The 21,296-nt window shown below is 39.8% G+C and overlaps 1 protein-coding gene across 1 annotated transcript in view; it reads left to right on the top strand.

The window, feature by feature from the left end:
* The window catches only part of LOC137642482 (sphingomyelin phosphodiesterase-like), a 54,727-nt gene that overhangs the window by 27,578 nt on the left and 5,853 nt on the right, over positions 1-21,296 (top strand). The window contains exons 7-9 of the mRNA XM_068375071.1: positions 3,116-3,288; positions 5,488-5,682; positions 5,806-5,976. Of these exons, the coding sequence (XP_068231172.1) occupies positions 3,116-3,288; positions 5,488-5,682; positions 5,806-5,976 (539 nt within the window). The remainder of the gene's footprint in view (positions 1-3,115; positions 3,289-5,487; positions 5,683-5,805; positions 5,977-21,296) is intronic.

The following is a 21,296-nucleotide window of genomic DNA, read 5'->3' as shown; positions in this document are numbered from 1 at the left end:
GATCTTCACCTCCATGGGTCTGACTTCATCCAAAATACATCAAGATGTGTCCTAAACATTCAAGAATCAATTCCTAAAAGGATTTGTGTATATATGTATAAACTTTTTTTTTATGAATTTTTATGTCAGGTCTTTTTTTTTCTACTTAATTTTTTAAAATATTTATAATAAATAGTTTTTCTGCAGATGAGTAGTATTTATATTTACAGTTGTTTTAAGCATTCATTGAAGTTTTTTTGGGCAAAAGAAAAAAAAGAGGTTACTGCAAAAACTGATTTTTCAAGAATTTTTTTTGGCGTCGGGGTCGTTCGCGTCCGAGTATACCCTTAAAGGGGTGTCCGAGGAGAGTACCTATCCAGGGTTAAATGTTTTGCCAGAAGACATTAAAAAACTTCCTATAATAAGGGATTTTGGAGATTGGACGGTAATCGGCTGAACTTGAGCCACCACAAACACATTTGCATAATGGAGTAAAATTACCAATTCTCCAATAAGTGCTAAAAAAACCTGTCCTTGCTACCTTGCGCAGAATAACAGATAACTTTGGAACTAAGAAATCTGTAGTCTTTATAAAAAACAAAGGAAAATACCATTTGGGTCTACACATCCAGAAGCATCAAGGGCCATCAAGAGAGCTCTAATTTCACAAGATCGAAAAGCTAAACTAGTTAGTTTAGCCTCAGGAAAACAGGAAGGAGGAAGTTTAATCATTACTCTGCTAACTGTCAAACACAGCAGCCAAAAAGGTTGCCTTTTCTTTTGGACAGTGGGTGACAGAGCCATCTGGTTTAAGTAAAGGAGAAACTGTTGCATCTATGCCAAAGAGTGCAGATTTAAGGGTGGTCCACCACTTATGTTCTTCGGTTGTACCAGAAAGGGTTTCTTTTATGATTAACATGTATTCCTTTTCAGTTGAAGCATAAACTCTCTGAGCAAAAGCTCTAAGCTGAGTATAGTTATTTCAAGTCAAATCTGATCTGTTACCCTTCCAAAGATGATAGGCCTCCCGCTTCTCCAAATAAGCACATCTACAATCATCATTGAACCAGGGTTTGTCTTTCACTTGGTACCTTAGTGCACAAGAAGGGATATACCTATCAATTATGTTGACTAGATTCTCATTCAAAAGAACAACAGGCTCAACACTATTATGCAACTGTGACCAGTTTAAGCCCAAAAGATCACTCAAAATGCCATTCCAGTTTGCTTGAGATTTTATGTAAATCTTATGTGAGTATGACACATCCGGGACAGGCTGCTCAGTCTTCACAACTAATGAAATCAAGGCATGATCAGAAGTCTCACCTGGAGAACCAACCTTACTTGTTATAACGCCAGGGGAGTTGGTATACAGTATACGAGGTCAAAGCAGTTACAAGACCTGTGAGTAGCTTCACTTATGATTTGCTTACAGCCTGATTCAGAGGCAAAGATTTTAAGCCATGGCGATCAGTAGGGGAAACAGAAGTTAACTACTCCCTATGGTGAGCATTGGAATAGCAAAAAAAAAAAAAAAAAAAAAAAAAAAGAGGAGGCTTTTCTATCATCTTGTATCTTAGCCATGATGATAAGATTACAATGAAAAATAGAATCCTCCATGTTTGGATTCCGGTAGATTAGACACAAATAGTTGTTATGCCTGTCAAAAAACTTTTATTACCTGAATCTCATGACTTCCACGTTCATAGTAGGAATTAAGAGAAGCAGGGTACTGTACTTGGTTTTGATATACACCACCATTCCCCTGGCCCTAGGAATGGCATCCTGTTTCAAAATTATTAGCTTCTTAAAATCAGTTATAAGTAGCTCAGATGAGTGCCTTATATTAGAAACCAAAATTTCTGAGCACAAAAGAATATCATACTGCCTGGACACAACTGAAAAGGCATCCTTTTTTCGATGAAAATAATTGACCAAAGAGGAATTCTCATAAACTTCCCTTCAGTGAGCTTTTCTTAAATGTAATTGACATTTATTTGTCCACATCCTTGTAAATATGTATTACTGAGACTGAGAAGTATTGGTTACAGTTGAATAGACCAATGAATTTTACCCAATGAGTGTACTCATTTCATTCAAACAATCATCTTCAGCTCTTCTTTCGTTTTCTTTTTTATGCAAGATTCTTACACTCGAATATTGTTTCCTGTTCCCTAGTATTATCTGTTCTTACTGTAACCATTTCAGTAACATACACCCCCAAGTCACGCCATACCACCCACACGCCTAGCTGTATTTATTATCATTATTGCGAAATCTCATTCAATGTAATTTCACTTCAGTGTATATTAATGGTTTGTATATTCAGTTGTAAACTGATTATTCCTTCTTTTGTCTGGTAAAAATCTTGTATAGATCTCATCATATTGGATATTTAATCACACATTCTGAATACTTCTTTGATTTTTCATTTAGCAGCTTACTTTAAAACTCAGAATTGGCACAGTTTCATAGACGTTTAGGCCTATTTAAGTAAAATAGTCCTTATCTATCTCTTGTTCTTAATTTTCTTTGTGAGTACTGAGATATAAATGAAGGCTAATGAGTCCTTCTATGAGCATGTTACTTGGCATACGATATCAAAACTATTTTCCTTTTAAAAATAATCCAGCACCTAGAAATAGCAGTAAGAATGATAAGGAGTTTTAACCTGTTTAATCCGGTTTTGATAACAATCCAGGTCATTACTTCTAGTTGTTTCAAGAGTACTTCCCATCATAATAAGTTCCCATAGCAATCATTGGTGATAAACATTGCGATTCTCTTATCATAACTTTGTGAGAAATTTTAAAGGTCAGACCTTAACCTTGCCTGAATAGATTTTTTACATTACCAATCATACATTTCTGCGTGATCAAATCTTCTTACAAATATATAATTTTTATCTGTAGGCCCAAGAGTATCTAGACATTATAAGAAGTAAATATTTATACTTCTAAAAATCTTTTACTTCTTACTAAAAACTGTATAACTATATAACTTTTGGTTTCAATTCTCCATTCTTTAGATAGAATTGTTTCCTGTAACTTTGTAAACATTGTATGTTATCTTTCCTGTTCATCTAATATCTTTTTTTACTTGTCTTTTGAAATATCAAAACTCAAATTTTTCAAAGGACTTAAGTTACGTGATTTGGACAGGAGACGTCGTTCCCCATAATATGTGGTCCACATCAAAGGAATGGAACTCGAGACTCGTCAAGGAGACGAACGAAATGATTCAGGCTTATTTCCCTGACATTCCTGTTTTCCCTGTTATTGGGAACCATGAGATGAGTCCCTTATATCAGTAAGATGTTTTTTTTTTTAGTTCCTTTTGGCAGATTTGTTTCCTCTCTACCGCCATATCAGTGAAAGATCATATGTGATGGGCTTGCAAAACTAAAATAAGTAGATAATCTGAATCTATGAAGGAGCGTTTTCTAAAACTTTATCACCTTATTTCGTTTTTCATATATAGTTTTTTATAACCGCCGTTCACATGTCAGTGGGAGCAGTTTTATGTAGGACAGGGTTTTGTAGTCATGTATGATGAAGAATTTAAACAAATAAAAATTCAAGTGTTTGGATGGTTAATTTATCTCTACAATTTGTATATTGGCATATTTGTGACCTAATATTTCAGGAAGTGAAGTATAGTTGCTGAGTAAGAATGAAAGAATAAATATTTAGGTTGTTGGAAAGATGGTTCGTAGTATTTACAGGGGAAGAAAACTTAATCTAAAAGAAATTGTTGAAATATATAGAAATGGTAAAATGGCAATGTGTTAGCAAAGGTGAAAGGATGGATCATAGTGTAATTTGAAGTGTTTTTTTCATGGAATAGGAATAGAAAATCAATAGGCTAGTGAATATACATAGTTCAAACGTGTTATTAATTAGAGTGAGTAGGCCTAGAATGGACTACAGTCAGTGTGATAGAGGAACTATAAAGGAAGGTACTGTACACCATTTACCCTAATCTTCTATGCCCACACAAGATGAATATAAATGGCGCAGTGTGTGTATGGAATTCAACTTGTTCATGAGCCTTCCCTGTATAGATGTAGGAAGCATCTATCATTATGAAAGTTTTCAGCAAATGAAGTTCATCTATGATTCATTCGTTTTAGTATGAATTTTGCAGTGACCATTGATTTACTAGCAACCATCTTACTGCAACAGAGAAAATTTTAAGAGTTTATCCACTGTCACGCAGACATGTAAAGTAAACTTAAAGAGGTCAGCGGGTGATAACCTATGGATTTGTGAGAAATCACCACAAGACTGTCTCCAAGCAGGGAAAAAGTGATCACATAGATAGCGCCATGTAAACCGATGATGTCTTTAACTCTTTCTTTACTACCCAGGTCAACGCACGAGTGAGGGTGGACAGATCGGGGGTCCTGCGTAATCAGCACAAGTTGCATTCACCCTTCTCATGCTGGCCTCTACCACTGATCCGTTGGGAAACGGCCTTCAAAGCCCCATTCAGACAAGCAAATAAAATGCAACAAACTAGTTTGTGGCATATAATATTAAAATCAAGCACAATGAAATCTATAAATGTCAGTTCAGGATGAGGGAGAGCAAAAAAGGGTTAATTTTTATGACAGTGATGTTTATTGCATGATTAGTCACAGACATTGATAATATAAGCTCCTTAACAGTTAATTACTGTATAGGTTACTTTAATTCTTGTGAGCTTTATCAATAACTATTCATGGACTACTTGTCTTAATGTATTCTTGAACTTTTAATAATTATTCAAGAATCACTTCTTTCCAGGTCACGCAAGAGGGAGGGGGCCCAACAGTTAACAATCATAAAACAATACAAGTTCTATGTAAAAATATGTTACAAGTAATACATCGCGGTGTCGTTATTTTAGACTATCGAGTGTGGAACGGTTTGGCAGCGCTTGGCCATGACTTCGACCTGACGACCTACACCCTGCTTCCACAGGTTACCTTTCATTTGCTTGTCTAAGTGGAGCTATGATTCCCCTCTCCCAGCTGATCAGTGGTAGAAGCCAGCATGGGAAAGTTGATGCAATTTGTGCTAATTACGTAGGACCCCCGATCTGTCCACCATCCCTCATTTGTTGATCTTGGATTAAAGGAGGAGTCAGAGACTACTGTATCATCAGTTTACATGGCTCCATCTATGTCATCAATATTTCCCTGCTTGGAGATAGCATTGTGGTTGTTTCTCATGAGGCCATAGGTCATCACTCCCTTACTTCTAACTTTACATGTCTACGTAACAAATCCCCCCTACTAAATTCTCAAACTCCCCAGAGTCTGAGAACAACAACATTTCTTTAAAAAGAATAATGGTACAGTATTGACTTTCAAAATGTCCCCAATGAATTTGTTACCAGTCATACAGAATATTCCAACTTAATTGCCCAATATTATTTTATCAAAATGATATGGATTAAATACTGTAGCCTAATTTCTTTGGAAATCGTGCTTTTTGTAACCGCAATTTTTTCCTTGTGCAACAGGTATCCTGATCCTGACAATGCCCCAGCAGAGCTAGCTGCTGATTGGCTGTATGAAGCCCTCGCAGCCCAATGGGCACGCACCATTCCTGATCTTGATATTTCCACAGTGCTCTATGCTGGATTTTACTCTGTTCCAGTTATTCCTGGATTCAGAATAATCTCTGTGAACTCCATGTTCGGAAATGGTGCTAACATGTAAGTTTTCCTCATGGAATTCTGATGATAGACTATAATTTAAGCTGAATATTCATCTCCCTAAGAAACAGTAGTAAGAATCTGACTTTTAGATAAAAGGTGCCTTTACCACTCTTTCAACAGATGGCTTTATCAGAATTCAAATGACGTCGCGCATGAGCTGGCGTGGCTCGAGAATGAGCTCTGGAAAGCTGAGAATGAAGGAGAGCTAGTTCACCTACTTGGACATATCCCACCTGGACTTTTGGGAAATGAGAGAACTTGGTCGAGAGAATACAACAGGATAGTTAGGAGGTCAGGATCTACTGTATACATTTTTCTTTATTTATGCTGGTATATTTCTTACGCTCCTGGCCTTTAAATTTCACTGCTAAGTAAAACTTGCATGAATGCAAAGAAAGAAGGTAAATGGACATAGTCACAAAATTGGTAGGAAAAAAATTTGCAAAAAAAATTACATAAAGAAATTATACACTGTTACATGTAACATAAATTTATGAACATTTTGGTTTTCTTTCAATTTGTATATACTAATAATTAACCTCTGGACTGAAGGTAAATTTGGTAAATTATAAAAAACTTATTTAATCATATTGTATTAATCGCACAACAGCAAATGCAACCATTTCTAGTCCACAGCACGGCAAAAGACTCAGACATATCAATTTATGTCTGGGATTTGGCCAGTTTTCGTCACCACACTGGCCAGTGTGGATTGGTGATAATGGAAGATTTAAGTCTGACTGCTCACAGAAAACCAACCCAGTACAGCTGTGCTAATGATGGTGATACGCAAACCCTTTCACCACCTTAAGGTATCCCCAATCAGAAAGGAATTACTCGCACTGCAGTGCTTAAATCTCTATTTGTTCCTTTTGATTGTGAATTGAAGGCAACAAGCTTGATACTCCTCCATATAGGGGATGAGACTTGTAAAATCTTCTCCTTTGTCCGTAAAATGTTTTGTAGAATAATTCAAAACACTGGCTCTGCCATTCATGGCCGGCCTTTAAACCTTTAAATTCTGTCGTTGCACAGATTTTGAAGTCTAGTCTATAGCTGAAGTTTCTGTGGCAGTCTGACTGGTACTTGGGTACCAATGGAATCACCTGTATTTTGGTTGATGCTCTAGCATGCTCATGTTGAAACCATTTGAGACAGATCCACACTTGGATGTGATGAGCCAACCCGAGTGTAGAACTTGTTATTCCACAACCCACAATCATTGTGGCTCCTTGGGTTACACTTCATAGTGGTGGAGTATACACTTCATGTTAAATGTGGAAATATTGGGGATACTCTGTGCATGGTCAGCTAAGGCTGTTGATCTCCATTCTCACTCTGTACTTTATGGTAGCCTCTACTAATGCTGTCAAAGTAGTCTACTAGGTCCTCAGTTACTGCTGGTTCTATAGGTGTGGTGAATCAAACATGAGATACCCTGATCTAAGTTTTCTGTTGGAAGGAAGAATAAGGTATCTAAGGTGTTGTAGAAAAGGCAGAATTTTGGGTTAGTCATGTAATGGGGTAGCAAGAAGCTTTTGTAACTTGTGCCAGGTTTCTATCTGTTGGACTCTGGTTTTTTTTTTAACTCTACTGGTATTATTAGTTCTGCCATAGTAGATGGACTTGGGAATTAGGGTCTATATCTTCTTATGGCCCACTTAACATGTTCTTCTTTTGTTGGATTGAATTGAATTGAATTGAATATAGGATTTAGGCATTAAGCCAAGCACTGGGGCATCAAAGGCCATTCAGCGCTATATAACGAAAATCATTCAATCATATCTGTACACTCACACCATTTAGTATCATTTTAACCTTTAATACAAATCGTAACACTTTCATGCAATAAAATCTAGATGTGAAATAAATAGGGATTAAAAGGGTAAAATAAATAAATAAATTAATAAAATCAATTATAGCTCGTAATATAACCCAATACAGTACTTTGTATAAATTTTCTCAAGGTCAGGGTATTACAGTTTTCCCCCAGTATATCTCTTAAAGGTTTGTCCTGGAGTAAATGTGTCCTCCTCTGAAGATTAAAAACAGAACAATCGACTAAAATATGTTTAACATCCATTGTCACTTGACAGGTATTACAAAGAGGGGCCTGTCTCCCTTCCCCACTCTTCGTTAAATAATTGTGCGTTAGATGTGTATGGCCAATACGCAGCCTAGTTAAAATAATGGTATCCCTTCTACTTGTAGAATTACAAGATGACCATTTATCCACCAATGGGTGGATTTGTTTCAATTTTGTATTGGTGGTCAGTTCAGACCATCGAGCTTGCCACTTATTTTTACAGTAAAGATGAATCTCACTTTTAAGATCTTTGTAAGGAATACTCAAGGGGGATGGATTACTTAGCCCTGAAGCTTCCTTTGCTGCCTTATCTACTTGTTCATTCCCATCCACCCCAACATGGGCAGGGACCCAACAGAAGTGATCACTGATACTCTTCCTAGACTGCAGAAGTACTAACCAGTCCTGCACCTCTTGTACTAGATGATGGCCTGGCATAATTTGTTTTAATGAGAGTAAAACACTATTGGAATCCGTAAAAATTGTATAAAAACTATTTTGGTTGCCATTTTTAAAAATATGTTGGACTGCGAGAATTATTGCGTACAGCTCAGCAGTAAAAATTGAACAAGAGGATGGGAGTTTCCTTCTAATAACAATATCCCCCACCACAGCTGCACTTCCAACTCCTGCAGCCAATTTGGAGCCATCTGTAAAAACATGTTTCCCATGATGTTGAGCAGCATGATTTAAAAACTCACTTTTCATTACCCTACTAGGTAAGGTATTTTTCCCTCCTGCCGTAAAACATACTTTAACAGGTGGATTAAACCAAGGAGGAGACTTGGGATATCCTACCTCTGCTATCTGTGCTGTTAACAAGCCTACTTCTCTAGCATCATTTTTCAGCTGTACTTCCAAAGGCTTAGGCACTCTAGATCTGTTAGGAGCCCGATCTAAAGGCGCCCTAACATATTTACAGTTAGGATTGTTTCTCACAGCAAGGGACCTAGCTAAAAACCTCAAACTCAACTCCTCTCTGCGAATGGAAAGGGGAGGTATGCCAGAATCAACATAGATACTGTCAATGGGAGATGTTCTGTAAGCACCTGTGCAGATGCGAAGCCCAGCATTGTGAACAATATCAAGTTTTCCAAGTAAAGTCTTTGTAGCTGACCCATATATTTGGCATGCATAGTCTAACTTGCTCAGACACAAAGATGTATAAATTCTAAGCAAAGTTGTTCTATCAGCACCCCAATCAAAATGCGATATCACTTTCAGAATGTTCAGTGACTTCTTAACCCTGATAGATAGGTCATTTATATGGGGACCAAATGTCATTTTCTTGTCGAAAATGACTCCAAGAAACTTGACACTATCCTCATATGGCAAAATACAATCATTTAAGAAAAGGGTGGGGATCTCTTCCCTTTTACGAGTACGAGTAAAGCGAATGGCTTTGGTCTTCTGAGGAGAAAACATGAATCCACGAGAATTTGCCCATGCGGAAGCAGCATTTATTGCAATTTGAAGATTTTGGCATGCTTGTAGTGCAGATGATCCACTACAATAAATTGCAAAGTCATCGACAAATAGTGATCCTTGTATGCCAGGAGGTATGTGACTAATGAGACTATTAATAGCAACAGCAAACAAGGTCACACTCAATACGCTGCCTTGGGGGACACCTTCTTCTTGCATGTAGGATGAAGATAGTTCTGACCCTACTCTCACTTTAATTGAGCGGTTTGATAAAAATTCTTCAATAAAAGAGAACATATATCCTCTTATACCCCACGAGGCCAATTGCTTTAAAATACCACCCCTCCAGGTGGTGTCATATGCCTTTTCGAGGTCAAAAAAGACACCCACCACCTGGTTTTGGTTAGAAAAAGCATTTGAAATTTCCCTTGATAACATCAGCAAAGGGTCTAGAGTACTTCGGTTCTTCCTAAAACCAAACTGTCTGTTAGATAAAAGATTTTTTGATTCTAGATACCACACAAGTCTGTTGTTGGTCATTCTCTCAAATAGTTTGCATATGCAACTGGTCAAGGATATGGGCCTATAACTAGATGGCAGTTCTGGGTCTTTACCAGACTTGTGGCCTGGAATTACAATTGAAGTATGCCAGGAATGAGGAGATGTATGGGAAGCCCATAGACCATTAAAGGTTTCTAATAAAAATTCCTTGGTATCCACTGGAAGATGTGATATCATTTCATACCGGATGCCATCCTCACCTGGGGCAGTTAAAGAAGAGCTGGAGATAGCATTTTGCATCTCCTCCATACTAAAAGGCAGGTTAAAAGCTTCAGTATTTGAAGAAGCAGGAGGAACAACAGATGTTGATGCTCTAATTTGTTGAAATGCTGGGGAATAGTTGTCAGCACTTGATACATGAGCAAAGTGCTTAGCAAGAACCTCTGCTACATCTTTGGGGTCAGATATATATCTATTATTTTCCCTTAATATTGGTAGAGGCTTATGGACGAATTTACCTTGAAGTTTCCTAATCTTATCCCATATTTCCTTTGAAGGAGTTTTGGTATTAATATTAGATATATATTTCTTCCGAGATGCTCTCTTTGCTTTTTTAAAAATTCTTTTTTGTTTGGCACAGGCTCTGAGATATGCTATTCTATCTGCTAAATAGTTTGTCCTCAAGTATCTTCTGAAGCAAGTTCGGGTCACTTTTCTTGCGATGGCACATTCTTTACTCCACCAAGGAACTACAGAGCGATGAGGTAAACCGCATGTTTTAGGTATAAATTTGCTAGCATTATCATCAATAATATTTTCAAGATGTTGATAGGCATGCACTGGAGATGTAAATTCATCATATTCTTTATCAGTGTGTGAACAGTTTTCATAAGCTGCCCAGTCTGCCTTATCTATCTTCCATTTTGGTGGACACTGAGAAGGAAGATTATGGACATAATTTAACATTATTGGCCAATGGTCACTGCCATGTAGGTGTTCATTTACTGACCAAAGGTAGTCCAATCGAATGGATGAGGAACAGATTGACAAATCAATGGCTGATGTAGAGTTGTGGAATACATCATACCTAGTTGGAGAACCATCATTCATTAGTATTACATCATTGTTGTCGATTAATTCTTCAACAAGATTACCCCATCTATCGCACACATATCCACCCCATAAAGTATGCTTTGCATTAAAATCACCCATTAAAATAAAAGGGGCAGGAAGCTGATTGATCAAGTCTTGGAGGTCAGAAAATCTAAGCCTTCTTGGATTACCAGCATGATCTAAGAGGAAAAGTTCTAAGGATGGTTCAATATATAGCGAGCATAAAGTAATTTTTTTCCCGATATGAGTTCTAACTGCACATGCCTGTAGTGGTGTATTGAGTGGGATTGTTTCAAATTTTACAGATTTGTGAATAATAAAACCTGTACCACCTTGAGCTCTTGCAGCTTGCAAAGGAGGGGATCTACAAAAATGATAATTGAGTCCAGGATTAAATGGTTTATCACTGATCTTGGTTTCCTGTAGGCAAATTACCTTCGTGTCTGAGTCCCTGGTTAAAGTTTTTATTTGCTCAATGCTAGTACTTAGACCTCTGCAATTCCACTGGATGATAGACATTATCTTTTGTTATTATTTTTCTTTGTCTCATTTGTCTTTTGGGACTTTTCAGATGAAGCCATGTAAGGCCTGGAGATGGAAGGCTTTACTAGGCCACCACTCTTCTTTTCTTTCTTTCTAGGATCTTTATAAGAGTCAACCTTAGGATCATGAGCAGTAGGGCACTTACCTGACTTAGATGAAGGTGAGGATGATGGGGACCTTTTCCTCTTTGGAAGATCTTGTTTTCCAATCTCCATCAAATCCGGTAGAGATTCTGCCTGAGACAATACATTCAAGGTGGTGGAAGCCACATTGGCTTCCTTGGAGGATTGTGCTAGAACTTCAACAGTTCGAGCACTTAACCCAGAAGGCTGGGCTACTACCTCTAGGGGAGATGCTCCTATCGGTGACAATACTTTTGGTGTGTTGGAAACCATATTGACCTCTTTGGAGGTTTGTGCTCTGGCTTTTATAGGCTGAGCACTTGACCCAGATGGCTGGGCTACTACCACTAAGGGAGATGCACCTGACGGGCCAGGTGCTGCCACTGGTCCCCCTGTGGTAGTAAGGGGTAGTGGATTATAATCTTTTGTTGGCATCTTAACCGCGCGAGCAAAATTAAGTTGCCGATTGAGTAAATGCTTTGCATAACCTACACTTATATGTTCAGCATTTGCTTTCAAGATTGCAGCTTCTTCTTTCTTGTATTCTCTACATCTTTTATCATTTGATTTATGATGATCTTTACAGTTTGCACAGGTTGTATCTCTGTTGCATTGGCCATGTTCTAACAAAGAACAGTTAATACAGATCTTCGTATTATTGCAGTACCGGGAAGGGTGACCGTACTTGAAACAATTAAAGCATTGTAAAGGCCTAGGTTTATATTCTCGAACACGTACTCTTTCATTCTCGATAATTATATGATCTGGTATAACAGGGGTTTCAAATGTTAAAACTACCATACTTGTTTGAGGGATCTTACTTACTTTCCAAACATTAGCAGGGCACATGTCCAGAATTTCTGGTTCTGAAAATTCATATAGGTCTTTATCAAAAACTACTCCTTTACCATAGCTGAAGCTCATATGTGGTTTAATATCCTTAATAGGATCAATTTCTGCAATCTTCATGCCACAAAGCATGTGAGCTTGAGTATCTGATTTTGCATTAATCAAAACAGATTGCTTACCGTATCTACTAATATCCTTACTTTTAATTAAACCAACTTTTTTTTGTATAAATTTACTAATTTTATAATAGTTATAATTATCTATCTTCCCAGATGCAATTATCCATGTTGGGGGCTTGGGGGTTCTTACTTCTGGAAGTCTATGCTCTATTTCTTTCTCCATCCATTCTTCTGGTTTATATACCTCTAGGTGTCTTGGTGCTTTATCACATAGAGCCCCAGAGATCAAACAATTGTCAATTTTTATGCTCTCTAAATTTTTATTTGCTTCTAAAGCAATCTCAAAACTTGAAAATGATACCCAAGCTTCCCAAAAGCCTTTACTACCATTAAGCTCCATTAAAATTTCTTTGATTGCCCCAAATCTACAGAAGGCTTCATGAATTATGTCATAGCTACAACCAATTGGTATGTTTTTTAAGTGGAGAATTTTCAGATTTTTTGTTGGATCTGGTAATGAGCCAGAACCAGAGAGTAAAGTATTACTGTTATTACAAGCATCATTTTCCACCAGTGCCGATAAATTGTCTTTAACAACACTGGTCAGAGAAGTATTGTTGGAGGATTCCTTTTTATTGCCGATGTTGTCAACAGAGCTTTCCCTATTTAAACAAGCAGAAGTCGTCAACGGTGTCTGGGGTTCGCCATTTGATCCAGGGGTACGGGGAATATTAAGTTTACTCATTAATTATTTTTTCAGGGGGAGGGAAGGGGTCATAATAACAATGAAAAAAAAAACAATGGAAAAAAAATAAAGTTTAAGGGAGAGAAAAAATTAAGACTCTGAAATTCCAAAGAAGACACCGTTAGCCTTTCCTGGAATTAATTTCTCCACCAATGACACCTGTGAAAGCTGCTTACCAAATGTCCACTCCTTACCCTACCACAAAGGGATGGTACCACTATGATTAGAGTGGCTCAAGTGTATGCCAAACCCGCTTGATGGGACTGAGAGCATTTCAAGAATACAATCATCCCCACTCTAATCATAGTGGCAGGCAAACCGGACAGAATGCCGAGAGTCCTATCTCTATAAAATAGCCAACCCCTGGAATCCGAAGGCCAAATTTCCTACGAGATAGTTCCGCGCGCCAGTATGGGAATACTGACACTCCTAGGTGTCCAAACATTTTCGGGCAGTTGGCAAGAGCACCACAGCTCCCACAATTGATTTTGAAATAAAAACCGATCATGGATACAATGTCCCCTCTAAAAAACCTGAACAGTGAAATGGGTAAGAGAGTTTTGACAGCAAGGTTGGCGAAAGCTGATAATTATGAAGGAGGAATAAACAATAAGAGGTAATAGAAAAAGAAAGAGAAATTTAGAGTCAAACTGAGGAAAAGAATTTCCCCAGTTCGAGAGCCCTCTTGCCCGTCACAAGCCTTCAGCACGGGAATGATATGCCGTGCTGAAGCCCAATGACTTCATCAAGGCATTCTCTCGTTAAGAGGGTTCTTTTGTTGGAGGCATTGCTTTGGCAACATTTGAAGTGCTGGTAACACACACTGCAAATATCTGGGTTGGAGCATTATCAGTGGATAGTTTTTAGCTTCATACTGCTACAAACCTTTTCTACCTGGACACAGCCTCCTCTGCAGTGTAGTTGTGGGTCTGGACAGGACAAGATTTTCATGCTAGAGGTCTTTATACCTGGATAGCCATGATTTGACTTGAACAAACTTTTTCATCACAGCTTGGTCTTGAGAAGAGCATGTATCCTTCAAATCATGAAAATTAATCACCTTTGTTACCCTGTATGATTTCAATTTTTGAATGATAGAAACTTTTAAAGGCTTCAGCTTATACTTTTCCCTTTAAAAAAAACAGAAGATGGTATCTAAATGCTCACCGAAACGATTATCAGACCAGACATTTCAATTTTTATTTCATGCAGTGGTAGATTTTCACTCTTATTGTTCAATTGTTTTACTTCAGTTTGTACTTTCTGCTGATATTTGTAACTAAGCCATATTGTACAGCCAAAATATTTGGGTCCCCTAACTTGTTTATTTACCAATTATTTCATAATTAGCTGTTTTGACAAACATTTGTTAGTTTCCTCACTGATCTTACATCCCAACAAGATCTTGCTTTAACAATTTGTTTTTTGGGTTCAAGCCATGTCGTCCTGATGGAAGGTTCCTTCAGTAGCTTCCTTTGGATATATATATCCAAAGGAAGCTACTGAAGGAACCTTCCATCAGGACAACATGGCCATCTCACCCAAAAAGACCCAGGGGTCATGCTAGCCTACCAGGGTAGGCGGGACAAATGGGGGGGGGGGAGGTCGAGAGTCAGAGACTCACCGACGGTCTCAAGGACCTTAACCAAAAAACTCGTCAAAGTTCAACAAAGCTCGAAAGCTACAAAAGGGATTCCTGCAAATAAAAGGGAGTTAACATCGTGTGGGGTCCGTGGTATGCGGAACGTCACACGGGAAGGGTGGGGGAATCCTATTGACTGGGTCCCGTGGGGTGCTGAACGATACGGGGGAAATGCTGTAAAATCCAAAGCATAGCAGAAATCACTCCAGCCGATCGATGGCCAATCAGAGCGGCGGAGAGAAAACGGCTACGAAAGGGCAGGAGTAAGCGTAAAAATATATATATATACAGTGAACCCTAGCTACTTCGCGGTTCGACCATCGCGGATTCACCACTTCGCGGATTTATTCCATAACCCATATATATACAGTAATATATATATATATATATATATATATATATATATATATATATATATATATATATATATATATATATATATACTGTATATATATATATATATATATATATATATATATATATATATATATATATATATATATATATATATATGCATGTATTTATGTATATATGTATGTATGTATATATGTAGGTATGTATATGTGTGTATATATATATATATATATATATATATATATATATATATATATATATATATATATATCTAAAGTAGGAAGATGTGATGTACAGTAGTTCTAAGGGAAAAGTATGAGAAATATGTCTGGGTAATAAGCAAAGCTCTACCTCCAGTTTGTTTCTTCATTATGATCAGAGATAAACGTAAACAAAACAGTGGTTGCCATTTTTTATCATGCTTTTTAGCGTGTTTAGGAAACGCATGATATAAAATCGCCTTTAATATTTGTGCCTGTTTTAGTTTAGGGTACTGTAGTACATGCATTAAGTGTTCTGTACATTAAAGGGTAGTTTGTTAACAGTACTACGTACAAGGGAAGGTTTTAAAAGTCTGAATATACATGTTGAATAAATAGGTAAATATGGTGTCACTACTTCGCGGATTTTCACCTATCGCGGCCGCGTCTGGAACCTATCTACCGCGATAAACGAGGGTTCACTGTAGCCTCTCTAATGTTCACGGTTCCGCTAGGGAAAGGAGTCAGTCGACACCCCGGGGGAGGGGGGGGAAGAGGACTGGGGAACGAGAGGACTCGACCCGTAAGACAAAACAGCTGACTCCAAGTCTCATAGAGACGAGAGGCATCCCTGGAGTGGGGATGGGGTAGGCGGGTGGGGGGGGTTGCCGTACCCCTACAACGAGAACAAGCCAATGGGGAGACAGGAGGCGATCACATGGGACAGGGAGACCAGGCGTACCAACCTGGTCGATGAACCACGACAGATAATAACGGAATGATCATAAACTGATAAGTAACTAGGTAATATAATATGGTATACAGTAATATGATATAATGAATAGGGAAGCATGCGATAAGATTCATAGTAAGAGAGGGACGCAGGGGAGAGGCAGGGAAATAACGAGCCGAGCCCTCCAGCGCGGGTCAGTACCGAGCTGGACAGGGGGGCCAACATAACACTAAATCGGGTAGATGCCGATCGTAATAAAACACAGAAAACTAAAAGAACTGCCTCGCGAGAGTCCCACTCAAACTAAAGCAAAAAACTAGGTGGTAATATAAAATACTGTAACGTATTCTGCTATTAGATATCTCCTCGGTAAAAAATGTAATACCGTGAAGTAACCAACTAGGAAGCGCCCGAAGGTGAGCAGGCATGCCAACCTAACATCGACTATGATACATAGAATTATATCATAACAGCGAAAATACCATAATCATAATGTAATAAAATAACACAGGGTGTGAACGGTGATATTACCCAACAAGGTTCGAAACGAAAAACAATTAGTATAGAGGACTAATTGCAAGGCGTTACGAACGAGTGAGAGAAGGTAGCCAGCCACCATGGCGGCCTCGAAGCGGGGCTGCGAACAGTGAATAATAAAAACTGTGATGGAATTAAAACTAAGGGCAAGGCTACCTCCAAAGACTCAAAACTCATAGATCTGGTACTTAACTTCGATGGAGAGACAGTAGAGTCCGACATCATGAGTAAATCCTAGGTAAAAACCGAGAAAACACACCACAGAAATAAACACAGTGTTCGCAATGACATGCTATGAAAAGGAGTGATGTCACTAGCATGGGTTGGATTGTTGGTAGTAGAGATCGGAGTTAGGTGTTGAACGGCACCTCGCTGTAACAGGGGTGTTGAGAGGAGATATCTAAATGGTGCGAGACCTCTGGTTGTGATTTATCACGCCCCAGTATATTATACCGACACCTTATTAGGTGAGCGAGCTGGGTTCAACCTAGCATTCCTATACAATTTTTTCTCTGGTAAATTCATAGCAGTTTCTACCTTAGAAATGTTATTTTCATTAGTAAAATAAATTTTTGAATATACTTACCCGATAATCATGTAGCTGTCAACTCCGTTGCCCGACAGAATTCTACGGGAGGGATACGCCAGCTATCACTATACTAGAAGGGGGTGTACTCACAAGCGCCACCTGTGGCCAGGTACTACAGTACTTGTTGTTGACGCCACCTCACTTTTTCCTCGGTCCACTGGTTCTCTATGGGGAGGAAGGGTGGGTCAATTAAATCATGATTATCGGGTAAGTATATTCAAAAATTTATTTTACTAATGAAAATAACATTTTTCAATATTAAACTTACCCGATAATCATGTAGCTGATTCACACCCAGGGGGGTGGGTGAAAAACCAGTGTACAAGACTAAAGGATAGCTAAGTATCCCGTATTTCATATAATCAGTTATCCACAATAACAATGAAATAATAAGTACCTGGTAAGGAAGTCGACTTGAACCGTTACTCTGCCTTTAATAAGATCGTCTTCCTTACTGAGCGCAGCGTTCCTCTTGGAAGGCTGAATCAACTCAAAGGTGCTAAAGTATACAGGGCTGCAACCCATACTAAAGGACCTCATCACAACCTTTAACCTCGGCGCTTCTCAAGAAAGAATTGACCACCCGCCAAATCAACAAGGATGTGGAAGGCTTCTTAGCCGACCGTACAACCCATAAAAAGTATTCAAGAGAAAGGTTAAAAGGTTATGGGATTATGGGAATGTAGTGGCTGAGCCCTCGCCTACTACTGCATTCGTTGCTACGAATGGTCCCAGGGTGTAGCAGTACTCGTAAAGAGACTGGACATCTTTGAGATAGAATGATGCGAACACTGACTTGCTTCTCCAATAGGTTGCATCCATAACACTCTGCAGAGAATGGCTCTGTTTGAAGGCCACTGAAGTAGCCACAGCTCCCACTTCATGTGTCCTTACCTTCAGCAAAGCAAGGTCTTCTTCCTTCAGATGAGAATGTGTTTCTCTAATCAGAAGCCTGAATAGTAAGAAACTGAGTTCTTAGAACTTGGAAAAGAAGGTTTCTTGATAGCACACTATAAGGCTTCTGATTGTCCTTGTAAAGGTTAAGACCTTTTTAGATAGTACCTAAGAGCTCTAACTGGGCAAAGTACTCTCTTCAGTTCATTCCCCACCAAGTTGGACAGGCTTGGGATCTCGAACGACTTAGGCCAAGGACGTGAAGGAAGCTCGTTTAGCAAAAACCGAGCTGCAAGGAACATGTAGCCGTTTCAGATGTGAAAACAATGATCCTGCTGAAGGCGTGGATCTCACTTACTCTTTTAGCTGTTGTCAAGCACACGAGGAAAAGAGTTTTTAATGTGAGGTCCTAAAAAGAGGCTGATTGGAGAGGTTCAAATCTTGATGACATAAGGAACCTTAAGACCACGTCTAGATTCCAGCCTGGAGCGGACAACCGACGTTCCTTTGAGGTCTCAAAAGACCTAGGGAGGTCCTGTAGATCTTTGTTGGTGGAAAGATCCAAGCCTCTGTGGCGGAAAACCGCTGCCAACATACTTCTGTAACCCTTGATCGTAGGAGCTGAAAGGGATCTTACTTTCCTTAGATATAACAGGAAGTCAGCAATCTGGGTTACAGTGGTACTGGTTGAGGAAACTGCATTGGTCTTGTACCAGCTACGGAAGACTTCCCCTTGAGACTGATAGATTCTGAGAGTGGATGTTCTCCTTGCTTTGGCAATCGCTCTGGCTGCCTCCTTCGAAAAGCCCCTAGCTCTTGAGTGTCTTTCGAAAGTCTGAAGGCAGTCAGACGAAGAGCGTGGAGGATTGGGTGTACCTTCTTTACGTGAGGTAGACTTAGAAGGTTCACTCCTAGAGGAAGAGTCCTGGGAATGTCGACCAGCCATTGCAGTACCTCTAAGAACCATTCTCTCGCGGGCCAGAGCGGAGCCAACCAACGTCAGCCGTGTCCCTTTGTGAGAGGAGAACTTCTGAAGTACCCTGTTGACAATCTTGAACGGCGGGAATGCATACAGGTCGAGATGGAACCAATCCAGCAGAAAAGCATCCACGTGAACTGCTGCTGGGTCTGGAATCGGAGAACAATACAACAGAGAGTCTCTAGGTTATCGAGGTAGCGAACAGATCTATGGTTGGCTGACCCCACAGGGCCCAAAGTCTGCTGCAAACATTCTTGAGAAGGGTCCACTCTGTGGGGATGACCTGACCCTTCCGGCTGAGGTGATCTGCCATGACATTCATACCGCCCTGAATGAACCTCGTTACCAGTTAGCTTTCGATCTTTAGACCAGATGAGTAGGTCCCTTGCGATCTAGAACAACTTCCACGAAAGAGTCCCTCCCTGCTTGAAGATGTAAGCCAGGGCTGTGGTGTTGTCAGAGTCCACCTCCACCACTTTGTTAAGCTGGAGGGACTTGAAGTTTATCAAGGCCAGAATAACCGCCAACAACTCCTTGCAATTGATGTGAAGTGTCCTTTGCTCCTGATTCCATGTTCCCGAGCATTCTTGTCCGTCCAAAGTCGCACCCCAGCCCGTGTCTGATGCGTCCGAGAGGAGACGGCGGTCGTGTTTCTGAACAGCCAAAGGTAGACTTCCTTGAGAAGAAAGCTGTTCTTACACCACGCGAGAGAAGACCTCCTCTCTTCGGAAACAGGAACTGAGACCGTCTCTAGCGTCATGTCCTTTATCCAGTGAGCAGCTAGATGATACTGAAGGGGGGGGAGGTGGAGTCTCCCTAACACGATGAACAGGGCCAGCGATGAAAGTGTCCCTGTTAGACTCATCCACTACCTGACTGAGCATCGGTTCCTTCTCAGCATGCTCTGGATGCATTCTAGGGCTTGGAAGATCCTTGGGGCCGACGGAGAAGCCCGAAAAGCTCGACTCTGAAGATCCATACCCAAGGAGACAATGGTCTGGGATGGGACGAGCTGAGACTCCTCAAAATTGACCAGGAGGCCCAGTTCCTTGGTCAGATCCATAGTCCATTTGAAAATCTCCAGACAGCGACGACTTGTGGGAGCTCTTAAAAGCCAGTCGTCTGACGGAGCCGGACACAAGATCATGGTACTGCTGCACAGTCTGTGAACTGTCAACCATGGGCAAGAGAGGAAGTACAGTGACAACCCGAATCTGTCTAGACTGTCTGGGTCGTACAGACAACTCCTTATCGGGTTGCTGAGGTTGCCGCACTGCGTCACAACAAGTCACTTCTGCTGGTTGTTGAACGTCTTCCCCGTGACACATTGACTCCGTAAACAAAAAATCCTCTAACAAGGACTAAGCTTGGACTGCATGTCTTGCAACACAGCTCAAGGTCTATGGGAGCAGGTGTGGTAACAGACGGGATTAGCGACTGAAGTGGAACCATTACCTTCCCTGGAAGCATGTTATGCTTAAATAAAAGTCCATAGGAGGCTACGCAGCTAAAGGCTCCCTCCAAATGACAGAGTCCTCAAGGGAATATCAGAAGGAGGGAGAAAAGAACTTTCTCATCTACAGGGACCATATCCTAGAAAAGCTAAGTTCTCTCAGTGAGGGTTTCACTGGTGCAAAAGCAGCAGACTAGAAGGCAACGTTATGAAACTGCTTGCCAGTCTAGTGAGTTGGCAACAACCAAAGATGTGTGACTGAGAAGCATGCGGTAAGGTATGCAGAGCATGTTGTATGCAGAGTATGCTGTATGCAGAGCATGCTGTATGTAGAGCATGTTGTATGCAGAGCATGCTGAATGCAGAGCATGCTGTATGCAGAGCATGTTGTATGCAGAGCATGCTGAATGCAGAGCATGCTGTATGCAGAGCATGTTGTATGCAGAGCATGCTGTATGCAGAGCATGCTGTATGTAGAGCATGTTGTATGCAGAGCATGCTGAATGCAGAGCATGCTGTATGCAGAGCATGTTGTATGCAGAGCATGCTGTAAGCAGAGCATGCTGTATGCAGAGCATGTTGTAAGGTAAGCAGAGCGTGTGCATGGCGTTTAACATTTCTCAGAAATTCCATGACCAGTGCTAGAGTGCTTTATGCATGCTTGCATGGGGTTTTAATATCAACATAATATTTACCTTACATTCATAACTCATGATTCATATTTTTG

Source organism: Palaemon carinicauda, chromosome 6 (assembly GCF_036898095.1).
Source record: "Palaemon carinicauda isolate YSFRI2023 chromosome 6, ASM3689809v2, whole genome shotgun sequence".
Classification (NCBI taxonomy): Eukaryota; Metazoa; Arthropoda; class Malacostraca; order Decapoda; family Palaemonidae; genus Palaemon; species Palaemon carinicauda.
Note: the sequence above shows the minus strand (reverse complement) of the source record. Positions and strands in the feature narration are given on the sequence as shown.